The following is a 19090-nucleotide window of genomic DNA, read 5'->3' on the forward strand; positions in this document are numbered from 1 at the left end:
AGTTTCTTTAAGAAAAAATATCAATATTGATTAAATGACCTGATTAAATACACAGCCATGCCAGTGTTCTATATGCTGAAAGGAAGAAAGAAATGAGCCTGTTATGGGAAAATTTCTATTGACAGAATGATGAGCTCTGTCGCCACTTCACTTCCTTTGTTTTGAATCTGGTTAGCTGCATTAGTTGCTCTGCCTTCCATTGACCTGGCAAGTTTGACAGGCGCTCAGTCTATTTTGGGATCTATGTTTTGCTCAGAAACATGTGGAAATAATGAAATCAGTGGTTAGCAGACAAAGCTCTTGTCTTTGATGTTGCTTATTCTGAAAGCAAATGCCTTCAACAAGGATTCCACAGAAGCAGCGTTTTTAGTTAGTTTTACTACAGCATTTTACACTGGAGAGCAGATTAATTTCACAACAGTAGCCTATTGTATTTTCATCCTATTTCATTTAATTTTCCACCATACAGGTGAAAGATAATTATTGTGTGTAAAGACTGTGTAGTCTATTGTATCCTAGCTCTTATCTTTCAGTTAATAGCTTGCAGGCAAGATATTTTTAAATAACTGTACCATTTATGTATCCTGTTATTTGAATGAATTAGTTTTCTGACCAATGGAATCGGACTTTTCTCAAGTATATTGCTTTGTATTTGAAATGAATTACTTCCTCACTTAAAGGTGCTATTTGTAAGAAAAGTTGATTTTTGAGACTCATCAAAAACTGATGCTTTGGGATTGTAGGACTGGTCCCCCAAAGCATCAGAGTGTTTGGAATGAGACTTAAAAATCTGACAAATAGCACCTTTAAGTGTTGATTATTATATAGTTTTTATTCATTTTTGATCTCATAAAAAATATTGCCTATATGAATCAAATGTACACCAAATCTGTATGTAGTAGAATCAGTTTCATCATAATCTGTTAAAGTGTCAGGAAAAAAAAAATAGTACTTACACCCACTATACTGCTTTTTAATTAGAATTTTCTTAAATGCTGACCAAGAAACGAATTATGTCAATGCGTTCAAGCTAATTCATATCACAACTTCACTAGTTATTGCTGAGTCTTAGCTATGACTGTGCCAACCACTCGGCATGGAGCCAGATGGGCTTCTGGTGCCAGTTTGACACCTTTGGCCCAACTCCACCACAATGAAGCTGATCAGAGCATTAAACAGCAGCTGAGCCACTGCAGGTAATGAACTGTCGGTCATTGACAGCTAGACAAAACTACATCGATGTGATTTATACCCCAAATACCATTTTTGGCTTTACTTTACTATACAGTACTTTCCTCAAACTGGCAGTCAATATTTACTTATTATACTTTACTGTTCCTGAAATCAAGAATTTAATGAGAGACAAGGACAGAAGGGGATTCCATCCCCACATCTAAAGTCAACTTGATGAGGGAGCAGGTGTTCAGCTGTGGAGTGAGCAGAAGGAAGGTCAAACTTGTGCTTGTCATAGCCCTGTGAATGCAAAGCAAAAATGCTCCCTCATGAAGATGACGTTCTCCTCATGTATTGTGTGCTCCTATCATGTGTACATGCTTGGTTTTCATGTGCAAAGGTTTTGAGACTTATTGACCACCATTGGGGAGTTCTCACTCTTTATGCAAGAGCCTTTTTCCTCTTTTTTCTCTTTTTTGGGTGATGCAGCCAATGCAAGGTCTCCTTTCTAAAAAAAAACCAAAGAAAAAAAAGTCAAGAATAAACCTGGAGCATTCCAATACAGATTTGGACATAGAGACGTCAATTACCATGGCAATGGCATCTGCTCTTCTGAAGGCAATGTGAAGCACCAAATATGTTCAAAATATAGTGTACACTTATACATATATAAGTATATAAGTTATATATTTTTTAAGGTGTGCTTTCTTTAAGGTGGCTAAAATATGTCTCACTGTCGTTATCATTACAGCAGAACAATGCTCTGCTTCCCTGTCGGTGCTACACGCAGCTTCTCCACACAGGGGGAGAGCTGCTGATCTACAGCAGGTAATACACTGACTAGGGATAAGTACCTCATACAACCCCACAAGACACCAACGATCATTTTAAGTGTGAATATTTTCAGGTTCTCTATGGCAGTAAACTGAATACTTTCAGCCAAACTGATGAGAGACAAGCAACCTCTGCCTCTTTGTATCTGTATACTGCATCTGTGGTAACTGATCCATATAGCACAGGGCAGCAGCTGGGTTCCCAGATGGGGCCAGATTCCCCCAAGAGAGATCCAGCTGGAGCTTTCTGGATTGACATGGTAAATGGGGGGCATGTGTACAGCCATCAACTTTTAAGAGTGGACAGCAGCAGCAATCCACTGCACCTGATCCTTCCTGAGCTCTGCTAGCCCTCGTTTCACTTTTAGCTGTCTCATCGATCTAATTCTGTCCAGCAACTTACCCAACAGACATCTCTCTGTTGCACGTTTCCCGGCTTTCAATTCTCCTTTTTCTCATCTGAGTGTTTTTACTCTTTCTCTCTCTCTCTCTCACACACACACACATCATTCCATTGCAGCAGTGTAATCACCAACACTCTTTCATTGACACATTCCTGAGCAGCCCACCTGTTTGAAGAAGAATGGTCCAGTGTGCGCACAGTTACCCGCTCTCTCTTACACACACACACACACACACACACACACACACACACATACACATACACACACCTTTTCTCCATTAGGTGGGAACCATCAGAATTAAACAAGGCTGTACTGGCCTCATGTCCGACCTTTCAACCTTGACCTATACAGCATCTACCCACATCATTCCTCCCTCTCTTCACACACACACACACACACACACACACACACACACACACACACACACACACACAAGCATTGCAGTACACAGCTTAACAGAGCTCCATTGTCACACATTTCACAGCAAGGCTCAGCCTGTCTACCTCCCCTACCCCCACACATACACCCCACCCATTGAGCTGCCCCCACTCTGCAATACAGTACAGAGCCTGCAAAAACACAACAATGACTGTTCCCCATCTGCAGCGTGCAATTTGCTCCCTGTCACTCCTCACTAGCCCCTCCCCCTGACACACACACACACACACACACACACACACACACACACACACACACACACACACACACTCCCTGTGAATATATGAGGGGGGGTTAAGTGCTTGTTAGTCCAGAGACACTTCATCATTGTAATTGGGGAAGTCACTTAGCGATATTGCTTTTTCAGATTTCTTTGCTGCTACAGATACAGAGAGCAAATGCAATGTGTCAACTCTGCCCGATTATTCTGCTTTGCACTGTGCAAAATGGCCATGAACCAAGTGGCAAAATTATAATGACATTTGTATTTGATGGAAAACTGTCTTTTAATTTTTTCTAAAGCTTGGTTCCCGCTGGACACTCCATCCTTCTATTCACTAAACCTTATGCCATGCAGTACTGCCCATTCCAGTCAGTATGCACTGTGAGTGAGAGAAAGAGGTGGACAGGTAGCCAGTCTATCACAGAACTTACACATTCACTTTACATAGACATAACATTTACACGAACATTATAGATTCCAATTGACCTAACCTGCATGTCTTTGGTAGTGCCTGACTGACATGTTTTCATTACATCATGATATGTCATAAGTGTTGTCTTTTCCTGGTTTTAAAGGCTACATTACAGTAGGGCTGCAACTAATGACTATTTTGATAGTCGACTAGTCATCGACTAGTGTAACGACTAGTCGACTAGTCAGATTATGAATTGCACAAAAAACAATGGCTCTTATTTATTATATTAAAGTTGCAGCAGCAATAAACTTTCTTTCCTTTAACAAAAGTGCATTTTGTTTGCATGCATAACATAAAGTTTTTTAAACCAAAAAAACAATGGCTCTTATTTATTATATTTAAGTGGCAGCAGCAATAAAATAACGCCAAGACAACTCTGTTTGCACATACAGTAATAGGCTAGCTACTAGCATGGGAGCTAACTATCTTACCGAGGTGCGTCTGAGTCTTCTAAAATGTGTTTCCTCTTCAAATGCTCATGCATTGCTGAGGTGGCCCCATGGTGTGCGAGTTTCATCTTACAAATTTTGCATGTGGCCATTTTCTTTGTTGGGTCCAGGATGAAATGTTCCCAAACTTTGGACCTTTTATTTTGCGTTGGCGTCCCTTTAGCCGCTTCCATGTTGCTCCTGTTCCCAGTCACCAGTGCGCATGTGCCGTCAGTGTATCAACAAGTTGGGAAAAGTGAGATGTCTCACTCTGAGCTAGTTCAACTGGCTACGGTGAAACATTGTTTAGCGTGGCATTGCATGCCGTGGGATAACCACACGATGACGTCACTAACGACTAGTCGACGACTAATCGACTACTAAATTAGTCAGTCTACTATTCGTCGACTAGTCGACTAGTCATTGCACCCCTACATTACAGTAAAGTGATGTCATTTTCTGAACTGACAGACTGTTCTAATTGTGTCTTTACCCACTTAGTTATTGTATCCACATTACTGATGATTATTTATCAAAAATCTCATTATGTCAGTATTTCAATATTGTAGTCATCCCTACAATGACGCCAAAATATCGATATTGAGGTATTTGTTGAAAAATATTGTGATATTTGATTTTTCTCGTGCCATCCTAGCATTTATGAAGTGCTTTTAAGGAGATTTCAGAATACTGAGATATATATTGTGTATTGCGATATATGCTAAAAATATCACAATACTATTATAAGGCCATTTCACCCAGCCCTAGTTAGTACTTAAATGTTAAGTATGCATCCATACGCATAAAACTACGCATAAAACTATAGCTGCGACAGCAAAAGATAATATGTAGATACTAAATACACTAAATAGGACAAATAGGACAGGATAATATAATTCGTATTGGTAGTTAATTGATACTAATGCAGCATACAGAGAGGTAAAAAGCTATATATATACAGGTGATTAATAAAGCTATATACAATGTACATTGCAACACCTCAGACTGTATAAGTGAATTGTGCAAATGGTTCACCATAATAAGTCCACTAAGTCTAATAATAGAAATCCCACAAGTGAAAAGAAAAACATACTGGATACGTACTAGATGAATGCTTTAAGGCCACTTACTGTCATACACTCACCTCACAATCTGTCAGAGCAAAAGTTCACAGGTATACAAACAAGATCTCAATGAAAAATGACTGAAAAGATACTGGCCACAGTTACTGTTTTCATTATACATTTCAGCGAGGAACCAAAGCAAGCAATAAATCAGCATTAGCCAGCTGCATCAGCAACTGTTTCTAATGTAACTGTTACAACTATGACACCAAAGCATCTCATCCTACTTATCCATTACAAATACGCTGAATCATTCACCCTGCACTTTTATAGAGCTAATTAGGCCCCATGCATCATGAGTGATTGTACAGATGCTGAGATGCTGACTACATCATTATATTCTCCATGATTACTGTTGAATAGGTGACCATGAACTAGGACCCTCCACTGTAGAGGTCAGTAGAATTTACTACAAACGGTCAATCGAGGATCAATCAATAGGAAATGCCATACTGGCTGACATTATTGCTACATGATCATAACAATGACCGAGCTCTAAAGAAAGCAACAAAATAGTCCTGAAGCCTCCAGTGTGCTTTATCAATAATTAATTAAGTATTAAAACAAGTCCTTACAGAGCAAACAGGTCTATTCTGAATCCAGTAGCTGCCTGAAAGAGAAATGCCACTGTTTTACTTCTGTAAGCACGTGAAGTGAAGCCAGCACAAACTAATTACCCCGTTCGGCCTGGGCTGAGGCCAAAATTTGGCAGTAAGACATATAAGGTAAGAGGAGCCTGCTCGACTGAACACACAGAATCTGATGGGGAGGGTTAGAAAACAGGAGGACTGTACAAAACATGAATTCATGAACGCTACAGAACTTTTAAAAAAAAGTAAAAATAACAGAAATGTAGTAATGGTGCCAATAGTATTGAAAAGGTCTGTGGCGGTTACTGCTCAAAGTCAACTGACCTGGAGCAGCTGTTTTGATAATCAATGAATCACTGAAGTAATTTTTAATGACAATCATTGTCTGGTTCCAACAAAATGTGAGAATTCAAAGCTTTTCTTTGTCATATATGATAACATAGTGAAATTATTTGGGTTTTGGACTGATGATTTGCTAAAATGAGGAAGATGCCAACCTGAGCTCTGGGCAATTTTTTAAAATTATTTTCTGACATTCTATAGAGGAGATGATTAAACAATTAATTGAGAAAAACAATTGAAATCAATGAAAATAATCATTAGGCGCAGCCCTAATTCTAATGACTATGTGTGTTCTTAGGGGGAGTAGCATGCTGTAAACAACTGGCTGTATTGACTAGCCTGTACAGAGACCGCTCCCTGAACCTGTGCTCACTAGTCATCTCTGACTGGTTATCGCACGTAACACATGCTGCAGAGACGTGCTGTGCGGGTGGATACTAGCAGTGTCCAAGCTGACTGATAGATGAAAAAATCTACCAGCCAAGCATATTTTTTACTGGTCAAAATAATAAACAGTTTTTTTGTGTCACATATACGTTCAGTACATTTCATTGAGATAATAAGGTATAATGTTGAATACAAACTTCAAAAAGGAGGCCAGAGGAAAATCTGAAGCAAAATTATTTTACAACAGTTAGTCAAATCAAGCCTGAAGAAAACTCTCAAAATTAATAGTAAGTATTTATTTACTATTAAATGTACAAATAATGTATTGTATGTATTGTATATTGTATGTATGTATTAAATAATTAGTAAATTAATTTAAAACTACTTTGGCTCTAATGTAGCTGCCTTTCTCTCTATGTAGTAACCACTCTGTAGTCCGCTCAATATCCCACCCACAGGACTATCTGATTGGTTATATGTCATAAGTAAAAGCCAATCAACAGTGAAGACTGAGCTGCGGTGAGAGCGGAGCTATGCATGGAGGGGAAAGACGTTGCAATAAACATCACAATCTTATGATTGCATCTTGTGATCTTGGGATTTTGCTCTATAATGGTTAAATGTTCCCATTAATTTGCATTTTACATGTATGATGAACTGTGGGGAGGTCCCTATGTGTGTTTGTGTCAAACTCCAACAAAGACAGCACCCCTGTAGTATCACCAAAACATAGTAGAGACTTTCAACATAGTTTTTATTATTATCATTATTATTATCATTACAAAAATATTTTGGTACAAACATTTAGCCACCAGTGTGGCAAGCAGCCCTCAGCCCACCTGCCATTGGCGCTTGGTAGGCATTAATTTTTCAGACAATGGTTACTAGTGCTGTCACTTTGAATTTCTACGGTCAAAGGTTCATTCGAACATTGGAATAACTTAAATATTCAAACTGTAAGACCTGTTTGAACTCGAAATGTAGACTTTGTAAGCACAACAGAGCAATTGAAGTAGTTTGCCTCGTGACCAATACACAGGTATGAGGCTGCTGACTTTGTAAAAAAACTACAACTACAACTAATCTGCTAGATGCAACCCAAGTGAGACACAAACCAAGCTGAGAACCGTGAACTGAACAACAACAACAACAACCATCATCAGTAGCCTTGCTAGAAGCTTGTAAAAAGGCCATCACTAAGAGTTAAATGAAGGATATTCTGCTCACAAATGAGTATGACAAGTGTATTTGTGTGAAACCACACAAGAAAATAAAACTACACTGAAGGGTAAGATGCTCCCTCTTACCACTGATCGATAGACAGCATATGCTGTATGGGTTCAGCCTTGAATAGTGATAGCACTAATGGATACACTATTGTTTGTTGTCCCCTAAATTGCTATAAACTGACACCTTATAACAGGTTATAAATCAGCTATAAACAGACCGCCAATCTCTCTGTGCCATTTACAGTACTTAACCCAATTTGAAAAAGTCACAGATTGCAACTCTTGATTTGAATATTCCATCACTGATGGCAGTTATCATTGGTGTATGACCCATGACCCTGATGCTAACTGGGCCATGACACGATCCCACAATAATAACATGTGAATAATATGAAAACCACACAGTGAGTGGAGAAAATAGCTCATACGAGCGAAGAACAACGAGTTGTGTGATGGGAGTGATCAAAGAAAAATGTCAGAATCCAGATATGTAACAAGCCTCATGTATATGCACTGTTTAGTTAAACCTCAGTGCTGGTGGTGATTTTTAAGAGGAGGAAGATATTTCTGAAATGTTGTGTCATTTCTGAATGAATGTTTCTCCGTTGAGAGAAGACTAACGGCTACAATGTGCCTTCTGTCACTAACTGTGCATATGTGGGCTGGCATATGGAAATACATGCATTCCAGCCCAATTTCTTATTGTCTCTCTGCCCACCCACCCGTACCCTATCATCTCTGCAATGAGAGAGGGTGGGGAGTGTAAAACTGTCACAGCAAAAATATGTGCTGCATTCCCTCAAAACATGGAGAAATGATTCTGTCATTTGCAGAATGCAGCATATGATCGTCTGGTGAAAAAACATGGGCTGTGTTGAAGACATGACTGATTATGTGGAACTAGCTGCAAGTAATCAGATAGATTTGTGTTGTGCAGTTGAGCATTTGTCTCTGCTTTCAAACAAAAAAGTGCGTTTGAAGTCATCACTTATTCATGGATTAACATTATGTGGTTGAACAGCCTGCAGCCTGCACTTTTGTTTCAAGATGGGGAATTTGACAAGTTGCATAAGACACGGACAAGTGCATGAGAACATCTCCAAAAAGAACTGACGGGTGTGTTTCTCGAGAAGACGATGAATGCTGAAGCTATGCTAGCAGTTAAGTTATATGAATACTGGGATGTAAAGTTAAAACTTTAACTGACACGGATCATGACTACGATGAAAATGTGGGCAATGGGGGATATATGAAAAAAAAAAAAAAAATCAGTTAGTGTCGCCTTAAGTTCAGGAAACAAAGGTCTTTGAAGGGCTTTTGCGTCGTTTACGTTATGGGGATGCTGTTATTACCTAACACAGATGTGTACATTAGCTAAAGTGAAGATTAGCACCTCGACCATATGCTTTTATCTATGTTATAGTTGTTGGCAACCGAAGAAAAAAAATGCAATTTAAAAGAGGACACTCATAACACAGGTGAATAAACACATACTACAATGAAATAAACCTAAAACCACTTTAAGTCATGACTGACAGAAGAGAGAAATACTTATTCAGAATAATAAGTTTTGACTTACTTCAGTGTCTGAGTGAGGTGGAATTCCAACAAGGCAAAAAGCAACTCCATTCATTGGGTTCTCAGCGTGTGGTGAGTGTAAACCGAAAAAAGAAATGTTTTCAGGCTACTCTGCTGTCAACATTGTGGCCATTTCTTTCAAGTGCTGTCGTTAATATCGGCTTCAGTCCGGACTGCCTCACCCTCTCTCCACAACGTAAACAGTCCCGCTACGAGCAGCGTCATGCTGCCATATTAAGACACAATATTAGCGGAAGTCTGGCAAGTTGGACTTCAAAATAAAGGCGTCATTTAAGCCCTCGCCTTTAAATCGAAAGAGCGCAATCTCTCAATGGACTTTTTCCATAAACAAAAGGAAAGAAACCCACGGATCCAAAAATGTTAACATCCTCAACACATCATGACGGAATGCAATAAACAATACAATATAAAAGGTAAAATTAGTATAAAGGAATGGCAGAGCTAATATTAGAATACATTAAAATATACTGTAAAACTAATCTATGAATTAGAATTATGAATCTATGTTAAAATTATTTACTTAAAATATTTTAAATTATAGCACACTTGAGTAGGTTACATGTATCTTCTTTAGTGAAGCTGACATGAATGTGATTTGAGCCACAGCCGTTTAAAACGCACTGTAAACACAATTATACTAATTACAATAATATTATCAAAGGTGCACTATGAAGTTAGCATTATTCAGAATAAACAATAAACTGAATAAACAAACTGACCTTAAAGGACAACACAATTTCATGCTGTTTATATTTGGCGGACCCTGCCACCTTTCAAGCTTCAACATATAGTAATTTTGCATCCTGAGACAGTTCCAGCCACTACTCTAGCCAGTAGGCCTATTTGCAGCTCTTTGAAACTGAGTCAGTGAAAGATGCTGGAAAAGCAATCTAGTGTTTCTCCACTGGCAGGGTGTGTTTGTTAGCAACATTACAGCCTTACCTTTGAAAATTGAGTGTATGCTAGGTGTAGCTATCCTCCAATTATATTTTTGCCACTGATTTGAACAACTAATAGTGCAATGCTAACTGTATGCTCATTTATCTCATATTACAATATCTAAAGAATGAGAAAGAATATAGAAATCCAGAATGCGTTTCCTTCTCAAACAAATTTCCTGTTGCAAATTGTTATTAGCCTAAATAAATGTCATTTTTAGGAGACAAGGTTGGCATCCCATCACTTCTTGGCACCCATGGCACCAATAAATACATCTCTGGAGGTGCCTGAAGTTTTGGTGCGTGAACATGAACAATTTTCCTCTATTTTAGTAACCCTGCACTTGTATAACATGACAGAGTCAATCCACCACAACATCACATACAGTTGTTTAGAGTAATTATCACAGAGTAAAAACACTTTTGTGACAGTATCAACAAAAACAGAAAGCCTCACAAAGGTAGCTTTTCTCGCAAGAAAGTCCAGATCTGGTTGATATTGCCAATCTACCCCTGCTCCCTGTTTTGGTACAATGTTTCAGAACTGGCACCTTCATGTATGGCAGCTGCCATCGTGATACTGCATTATACTGATAACTCACTATGACGATTCATTCACAGAGCCATATAAACTGGTCTTGTATACTGACCCAAATGGAAGAGGCAAGCAAGAGTGACAAGATAATTTTTAAGAAAATGGGTGACATATGAGCTTCTGAATCTCCTCAAAAACCATTGATCAAAGTCCTGAAATTGAGTTTGCAGGTTCATTCTTGACCTTGAATCTCTTTTTTTATTTAATCCTAGATCAAGGTCCACTTACCTGGTAATTTTTGCATGTTTTATTTACATACCACGCACAAATGCTGACCATTTTCCAATGTAAACCATATGTTTTATATTGATTTTGACCACAGACTTAACATTCATCATCATTGACAGAATGATAAAGTACTATATCTTATCAATAGTAGTGCCTAGCCCTCTCTTTCATTTCACACACACTATGGGAGTGGCGGTCCTAACTTGCTCAGTCAGATGTCAGTACTGTATATGGACACTGACTCAACATGCTTTCATTTTGTATGTCCCATATCTGTTTCCTAAGGCTCTCAACTCCAAAGTGAATTTCATGTCCCAGCACACTCCATCGGCACAGGTGTTTTCACTTTCGCTGCCTGATTAGAGCTTTTCACAGGACTCAAGTTCAGTGTGTAGGTCCGAGGTTGAAATGACATTAATATACTACTAATTGTACGTCTAGATTAAATATAAAAATCTAGACAGGCCTTCCAAGACACACTTACAATTGTCCTATTAAGTTAAACAGCAGACATATGACTCATGTCAGTTGGTCTCAAGCAAGTCACAAGTCAATTTCTTCCTCCGCAAGTCAAGTCACAGGTTGGGTCAAGTCAAGTCTTGCAATTAGTTAAGGCAACTCAATTCCAAAGTCAAGTCAGGCCCACCCCCTCTACTACTAACCCCATAAAGAAATAAGTTAAATTGCCTTCAATTGTCCCTGACACTCCTGGGAAATAGCAGTGACCCGTTTATACTGAATAAATTATGTGGTACTGATTCAAGCATTTCTGGCAGTATCAGAGATGTTTCAGACACTGGTATTGGTATTGGTTTGCCTTGTTGGGCCAGTGGCAACCAGGTGATCAGGCCTAGGCTACTTTCCAAGCTGCCGGGTCGACAAAGCAAAAGGAAAGGAGCGACAAAATCTCCTCCAGGAAGAAGTGTGTGCTGGCGTAGAGGAGGTACAAGTCAGGAAGATGGTGGGACTCGGTCAGCAAGGAGCCTGGACAAGGTGGGAAAACACACTGCAGTGGAAGATCACTGGTCGGATCTCTGGAGGGCTGACATCTACCACATCAAATTTCTGGTTCAAGTTGTCTTTGACACCTTACCAAGTCCGGCAAACCTTCATACTTGGGGCAAGACTGAGAGACCTTCCTGTCCTGTGTGCTGGGAGAGGATCCCTCAGACATCACCTCAGCAGCTGCCCCAAAGCGTTGGCCGATGGTTGTAACTGCTGGTGCCATGACCAGGTGCTCAAGGCAGTTGTGGAAACAGTTACCACAGCTATTCAGTCCAGTCAACACCACCCCAGAAGGAAAACCATCCCTTGCCTCAAGGCTCGAGAAAAGCCCTACTCCCGGCCAATTGTCCACAGCTCCAGACTGGCAGCTGAGAGTGGATCTTGGGAAAACAACTCAAGTTCCCTGAAAACATAATGCACACGAGACTCCGCCCAGATGTGATCATCTTCTCAGACTCCACCAAACAGGTGATCATGAAAAACACATGGAGGATGCTTACAAAAGGAAGCTTGCCAAATACCAGGAGCAGGTGGAGCAGTGCAGAAGCTGAGGCTTGCGGGCTCTCTGCAAGCCGATGGAAGTGGGCTGCCGGGGTTTTGCTACAGTAGGTGCTCAATCTGTAAAGCTCTGGCAGGACTTGGAGTAACCGGAACCACAAAGAGGGAGGAAATAAGTTTCATCACTGAAACTGCAGAGAAAGCCCCTCGGTGGCTTTGGATACTCCAGTGACCCCAGGAACATCACTGATGATGCATCCCAGGGCATCCTAGAGATGTATCTTGCAACCATATAAAAACAACTCCAGTTGCAAACCATCAAAACAGTGACTCAAATCGACTTGAGTCCAAGTCACAAAATGGCCACAAAGAGTCCAAATCTCTGTTTTACAGTTAGATTTCAGCTTTACTTTGACTGATTTGTATAGTTTCCTCATGGCCCATTAAATGTTTCAAAGCCCAACAATACTACAAATACTTGCTTTGAATGACATGAAAGGATATTTTAGTAAAAACAAATTAAACACATTATCTGTTAATATTTTGCAGATAAGTTCAGTGTGAATATTTTGTGAATTTGCAGATAAATTCATTGCAGAAAAGATGTCCCTTATTTTGTTGAAAAAGTGTAATCTTGATGACAGTATGTTTCTCATAAACCTATTTGCTGTGACAGTAGAGACAGGGTTGCATGACCATATTCAGCTTTGGAGACTGGTCATGTGAGTAAACCTATAGTATCAGTATGTCATTTCCAATCAGTGTGCTTGTCAGTTGACCTTTTCTATTGGACTGCTCTCTGTTGTTGTGCACACACATGAATACAACTTGGACTGCTTGTTGTATGTTTTAATATTTTCTTGGATATCCATTTTGTCTGTCTTTCTATCTGTGTGCTGTGTTATGGAATTTAGTGGGAGAATTGTCATGCCTGAAGGAGTGTGTGTGTGTGTGTGTGTGTGTGTGTGTGTGTGTGTGTGTGTGTGTGTGTGTGTGTGCGTGCGTGCGTGCGTGCGTGCGTGTGTGTGTGTGTGTGTGTGTGAGTGCATAGTGTGGTGGTCAGTGGAGCGAGAGACACAGCCCCAATGCTGATGTTGGCCGACAGTGCCCTCAGGACAGAGGAAAGAGCGTGCGCAAACATGCACATATATTCACACACACACACACACGCACACACACACACACACACACACACACACACACACACACACACACACACACACACACACACTGAGTCATTATGTAATAACGGCATAGAATCATAGAGGAGAAAAAGAAGAGAGAGAAGCTGAGAGTGTAGATGTTTACTCTCATACACCCTCTACTGGCCTTGCACTGCTCTCATAGTTACACACTCAAACACACACTGATCATCCACTTTAATTCATTAGAAGTCTGCGACAGGCAGGGAACTCCTACCACAAGAGCTTTCCATAATGAAAACACGCACACATACACATGCACACACAGACACAGACACAGACACACACACACACACACACACACACACATACACACACCTTACTGTAAGATGATGTGGACCAACTATCCAATGTGTACTAGATGATGGATGAGACCACGAATGAATAAACAAGTGTCACTGCGAACACTTGTGTCATCATTCACGAAAAAAAAGTCCTTATATAATAGTTTAATAATTCATTTCTCTCCTGCTCTCTTACATCACTTCTGACATGCAATCACACATCACGGACTACGGTTAAATTCTGTTATGTAAGCACTGGTCCAACTTCTATCAGATGACATCTTCTGACATCATGACATCAGATTGGGATTTTGGATGCATGTCACACTTGCTCTGTAAAGTTTGATTTAATTTTTTATTACTCTTAGGGCATCAGGAAACTACTCGCAACCTTTCAAAATATTGAAAAGGTCTGAAACAATATTTTCCATCATTGGACCCAAAAAAATAATGAAATTCTTTGAGGTTGGCAGGTATAACTGACTACTACAGCAGTACGACTGTATGACAAAAATACTCACAATAAATGATTGATACAGCAGATAATTAAATTAATTTAAAATTAATTAAATTAAATGACTCAATAAATATTTCCATAAGGTTTAACTGAAACTAATGCTATATGAACTATATGAGCAATTCAATACAGGGCCAAACCCTTGTCATACATTGACAGTATGTTCTGATGATAATGTAAACCTGAATGTTAACAATAAAAACTGCCCACAGTGATTTTACCTTCATCTAGTTTAAGGGTAACTCCACCAATTTAATACATTAAAGTGTGTTTACAGGTCTTGGGGATTACTACTGCGTATGTGAAAAAAGTAGCATGAAGCCTTTCGTAGCTCCAGAGGAAGCGGCATGCAATATGATAAATTGTGAACTACTGTCAGTGAAAATCCTGAACAGAAGTGAAACAATTTGAAAGCAGTATCTATGGCCCATGTGATTTTTGAGCTTCCTTTAGTTGCTCCTCCCTGTGCTTTGTTTGGGAATTTCTGCTCAGTTGGTTACATGTTTGTCTTTTTGAAATCAAATATTATAACAAATGTGGATTAAAAGGATTGCGGATTAATTAGAATTACTGTATCTGATCTTCCATCAGAGGAGATTAGCAGCACTTATTGAAGCCAAAACATCCCAAAACAAAGGCTTCCCAAAAAGTTCTTACACCAAGAATCACCATTAAGGACACAGCAGCCCATATTCTTGATCCTAACACCCCTGTGCTCCAATAAAAACAAGGCTTGTGAGGATTTAATCTAGACATTGTGTTGGAAAGTGATGATTGTCAGGATGAGGAGGGAGGGTGTGTGTATGTGTGTGTGTGTGTTCTGTGGGTTGGGGGGTGCTGTGGAAGCACTAATCTGGTCGTGTTTTGAAAAGAGTTTTATCCCCAGTGCAGGGGGTTGTGGAGACCCAACATCCACGTCCTCCCATCATCCCCCCGTCGCTCCCTTCATGTACCCTGTGACCCCACCCCCCACCCCCCAGTTAACCTTCTGTCCTTACTCCCCATCTTCCCTGTGCCTCCTGCTACATAAATCTCCCAGCAACCATGTTTTTTTACATACCTTTTGTTCACTATTATCTTACCCTATAAATGAAGGGCAAAAACATTAAACAGCAACACTGTCTGTTACCAACTGAGGAAACTTGCCATAGGAATGAAGTAAGATAATATGATAAAAAAAATATATGATTACTTTTGCAATGATTAATTTGTTAACACATAAATATCCTCTTGTTGGAAATGTTTTTATCAATGGAATCCATTGGTCTGAGCTGTAAAACATTATGCTAACAAATAAAAACAATTTTCTATGAGTAAAAGAAAAACACAAGTAACATACAATAAAAAATAGGATATAAGTAATCTTTCTATTCAATCTATTTTGGAATTAAAGTCTAAAATAGACAAACATCTGTCTGTCTGTTCTGTTATGTTGTGGCCTAGCATGGAAACAGAGAGGCTGGTGTGTGTGTGTGTGTGTGTGTGTGTGTGTGTGCCTGCGTGCACATGTGTGTGCGTGCACAAGTGTGTGTGCATGCGTGTGTGTGTGCACATTGGGGGAGGGTGGGGGACACACCCATCTGTCTATTTACAGCAGCATGGGGAGATTTTGCTAAACATCTAATCCATCTAATCCTCACTACTGACAGAACATGTAGTGGTGCCAACTGACCCCTAGAGGGTGAGCTAACTGTTTGCTACTGCTGGAAAGGAAGAGACTTGTTTTCACCCACAAAGAAGAATGAATGCTGGTAAACATGGAGGAAGAGTTTGTATACAAGTGGTGGATGAATGGATTCAGTTCATAAACCAGTGCAAAGATATAATAGATTTTATGTGTACTCACACTTGATACACACTTGAATGTGATAGAATGTGACCGCTCCATTATCAGTGTAACTTTTCTGCGGGGATAGGCTGTCCTGTCCTGATCACATGTAAATTGCTGATTGAATTAGAGCTCTGTGGCTTCCGAGAGAGGCCTGTCTTTACAGCACTATCACCTCACATCAGTGTCACTTGCCTGCAGCCACAGCAAGACCACACACTTACATCTCTGGACTTCATGTACTCTATAGAGCTGGATACAAATGACAAGTTTCACCAAATTTCAGTAAAGTTATGCTATAGGTGGCAGTTTTTGTCAAAATACTCTCATTCATAAGAAGTGACAAAGACTATGTTTTAAACTATCCTCTAAACCGGTGATTCTCAAAGTAGGGTTCAGGTACCCCCACGAGTCCTTGAGGAGTTCTGGGAGGTCCCCAATAAAAATAGAGATTTTTTTTTTTCAGTAAAATTACCTTTAAAACTAACACATTAACAGAATGCATGACTATTTTAAAAATGGATTTCATACACTTTCTGTAATAAAACAAGGGGGGACCCTGGGGCAAAATCATATCATGTGGTTGTGGTCTAATTTGTGTCAGTTTAGGGGAACACACGACCAACCCACCATTGTGGATGTATATGACTGGTTCTCTTATATATATAGTTTTAATTTTTTCATCTATACACGTACCTTATTGAAATGTTTTTTGTAATGTGTTTCATGTTGACTGAGATGAAGGTCACAAGCTGAAACACGTGTAATAAGGTTGTTCTATTTTATACAAGTGCTGCTGGAGTCTTTCACATGAATTTGCCTCTCTCGTCTCTTATGGTATATAAGGCATCACAGAACAGCTGTCGGTTAGGCTCAAGCAAAGTCTTGTTTTTACATTTCTGTGTACAGAATTAAATTAAATGAGATGAAGAGGTATTGGCTGCTGTTTTTTGTTTTTTTTGTTTTACGAACCCGCTAGCTAAAATCACAACATTGTTACGCTAGCTTAGCAAAGGCAAAAATGAGGCACCATAACTCATCCTACAAATAAATAATCACTGTTTTTACATGTTAATACTGAGCTTTGCCTTTATGCTAAGCTAGGCTAACCATGTCCTGACTCCAGCGACATAGTTAAATGTATAACTATTGCCTTGAAGCTAGCATTCTTGTTTTTTATTATCATGTTTTTCTATTTCCATGAAATGGATGGGTCCTGGCCAAGAATAGACCTCATTAACTTTTGTTGCTGATGGGAAAAATGGGCAGATCCAGTGAGTCTTTCTCACTTTCTTTAACATTGTGGAACATTTTTCGACATTGTCATTAATTCTCAAGGTTGCATGGATGCATGGATCTTGATGAATAAAATCAGCCGTATTCAGGTGGCTTGTATCTATGAGTGAGTACAATTTGATGAAAATAAAGATTACTGTTGGGCATTGATGGAAATATGTGCTGCCATTCCAGATGTATCCTTTGTTTTAAGCCTTGTATTGAATACTTTTTAAGTACAAAATACATTGTAGCTACACCAGTTATTTGTTTGAAAAATGTAAGGTTAATTAATTTTATTATTTGCCTTTACGCCACACAAGAAAAACTATTTTTTATATCAAAGTGTTGAACATGAGTTCAGGAGTCTCACAGCCTGGGGAATGAAGCTGCTCTGTAGTCTGGTGGTACGGCAGTGGATACTTCTGTATCTTTTTCCAGAGGGCAGCAGGGTGAACAGACTGTGGCTGGTAGATGGGTACCAATGATGTTCTGTTTAAACCAGGATTCACTAAAATGATTTTCAAGAGCTGAAGGCTCCAAGAACATGTGACATGTGACCTTTTGTGTTCCCAGCCTACTTTGCCAACTTACAAAAATTAAGTGCTCATGGCAAATTGCCACTTTTGGTTATTCCAATGTAATTCAAAGTTAAAGGGGAACTACCATTTTTTACAACCTGGACCTTATTTCTAACATAAAATACGATCATTTACTCACCCAGATAACTTTGGTGTCATTTGGAGTCGTTCGGACGAAATTAGATCCAGTGGAGCGCCGCATATATACATATAATGCGAGTGATCGTGGCACTGAAGCGCAGCCTCTATATAGCGCATTATCTGCCGCAAAACTAGTTAATTTCACCAATATTTTGTTATGATATGCTAGTGCTATTCCCCTCTGAGTCCAGGGGTTGCCTGTTATCAACATCCGGGGTCTGTAGGTTGACCTACTAACCTCTGACCTGGATGATGTCATCTCTGAAAGCCGCGCGCACCCGCCACAGCCGGCTTGTTTACCTGTAGTTTGCTACTGCTAGTTTTTTGCAACATGGCTGAATATTTTTCCGATTCTGAGGTGGTGGACGATGACTTTGTTTATGATGGACGTCCTTACCGTTTTGAGCCAGAGTACACGGATGAGGAGCTTGTTGAAAGGATGATGCGGAGGCAGAGAGAGGAACAGCTGGCCAAAGAACAACAAACGGCTGCGGCTAGGCTAAACGGCTAGGTCAACCTACAGACCCCGGATGTTGATAACAGGCAACTCAGAGGGGAATAGCACTAGCGTATCATAACAAAATATTGGTGAAATGAACTAGTTTTGCGGCAGATAATGCGTTGTATAGAGGCTGCGCTTTAGTGCCCCGATCACTCGCATTACATGGATATACGAAGTGCTTCACTGGATCTAATTTCGTCCGAACGACTCCAAATGACACCAAAGTTATCTGGGTGAGTAAATGATCGTAT

At 39.7% G+C, this 19090-nt stretch overlaps 1 protein-coding gene across 2 annotated transcripts in view; it reads right to left on the bottom strand.

Annotated features, from left to right (window-relative positions):
• Positions 1 to 19090, bottom strand: part of LOC311250136 (rho GTPase-activating protein 23-like) — an 83041-nt gene that overhangs the window by 49304 nt on the left and 14647 nt on the right. Inside the window, exon 1 of one of the 2 annotated variants that reach the window (XM_084341700.1) lies at positions 9226 to 9406. The exons of the other annotated variant lie outside the window; for it this stretch is intronic. Coding sequence (XP_084197826.1) covers positions 9226 to 9279 — 54 coding nt within the window. The 5' untranslated portion in view covers positions 9280 to 9406. Of the gene's footprint in view, positions 1 to 9225; positions 9407 to 19090 lie in introns of those variants that run through there. 2 annotated transcript variants of the gene reach the window in all.

Source organism: Pagrus pagrus, assembly GCF_965226575.1.
Source record: "Pagrus pagrus genome assembly, chromosome: 21".
Classification (NCBI taxonomy): domain Eukaryota; kingdom Metazoa; phylum Chordata; class Actinopteri; order Spariformes; family Sparidae; genus Pagrus; species Pagrus pagrus.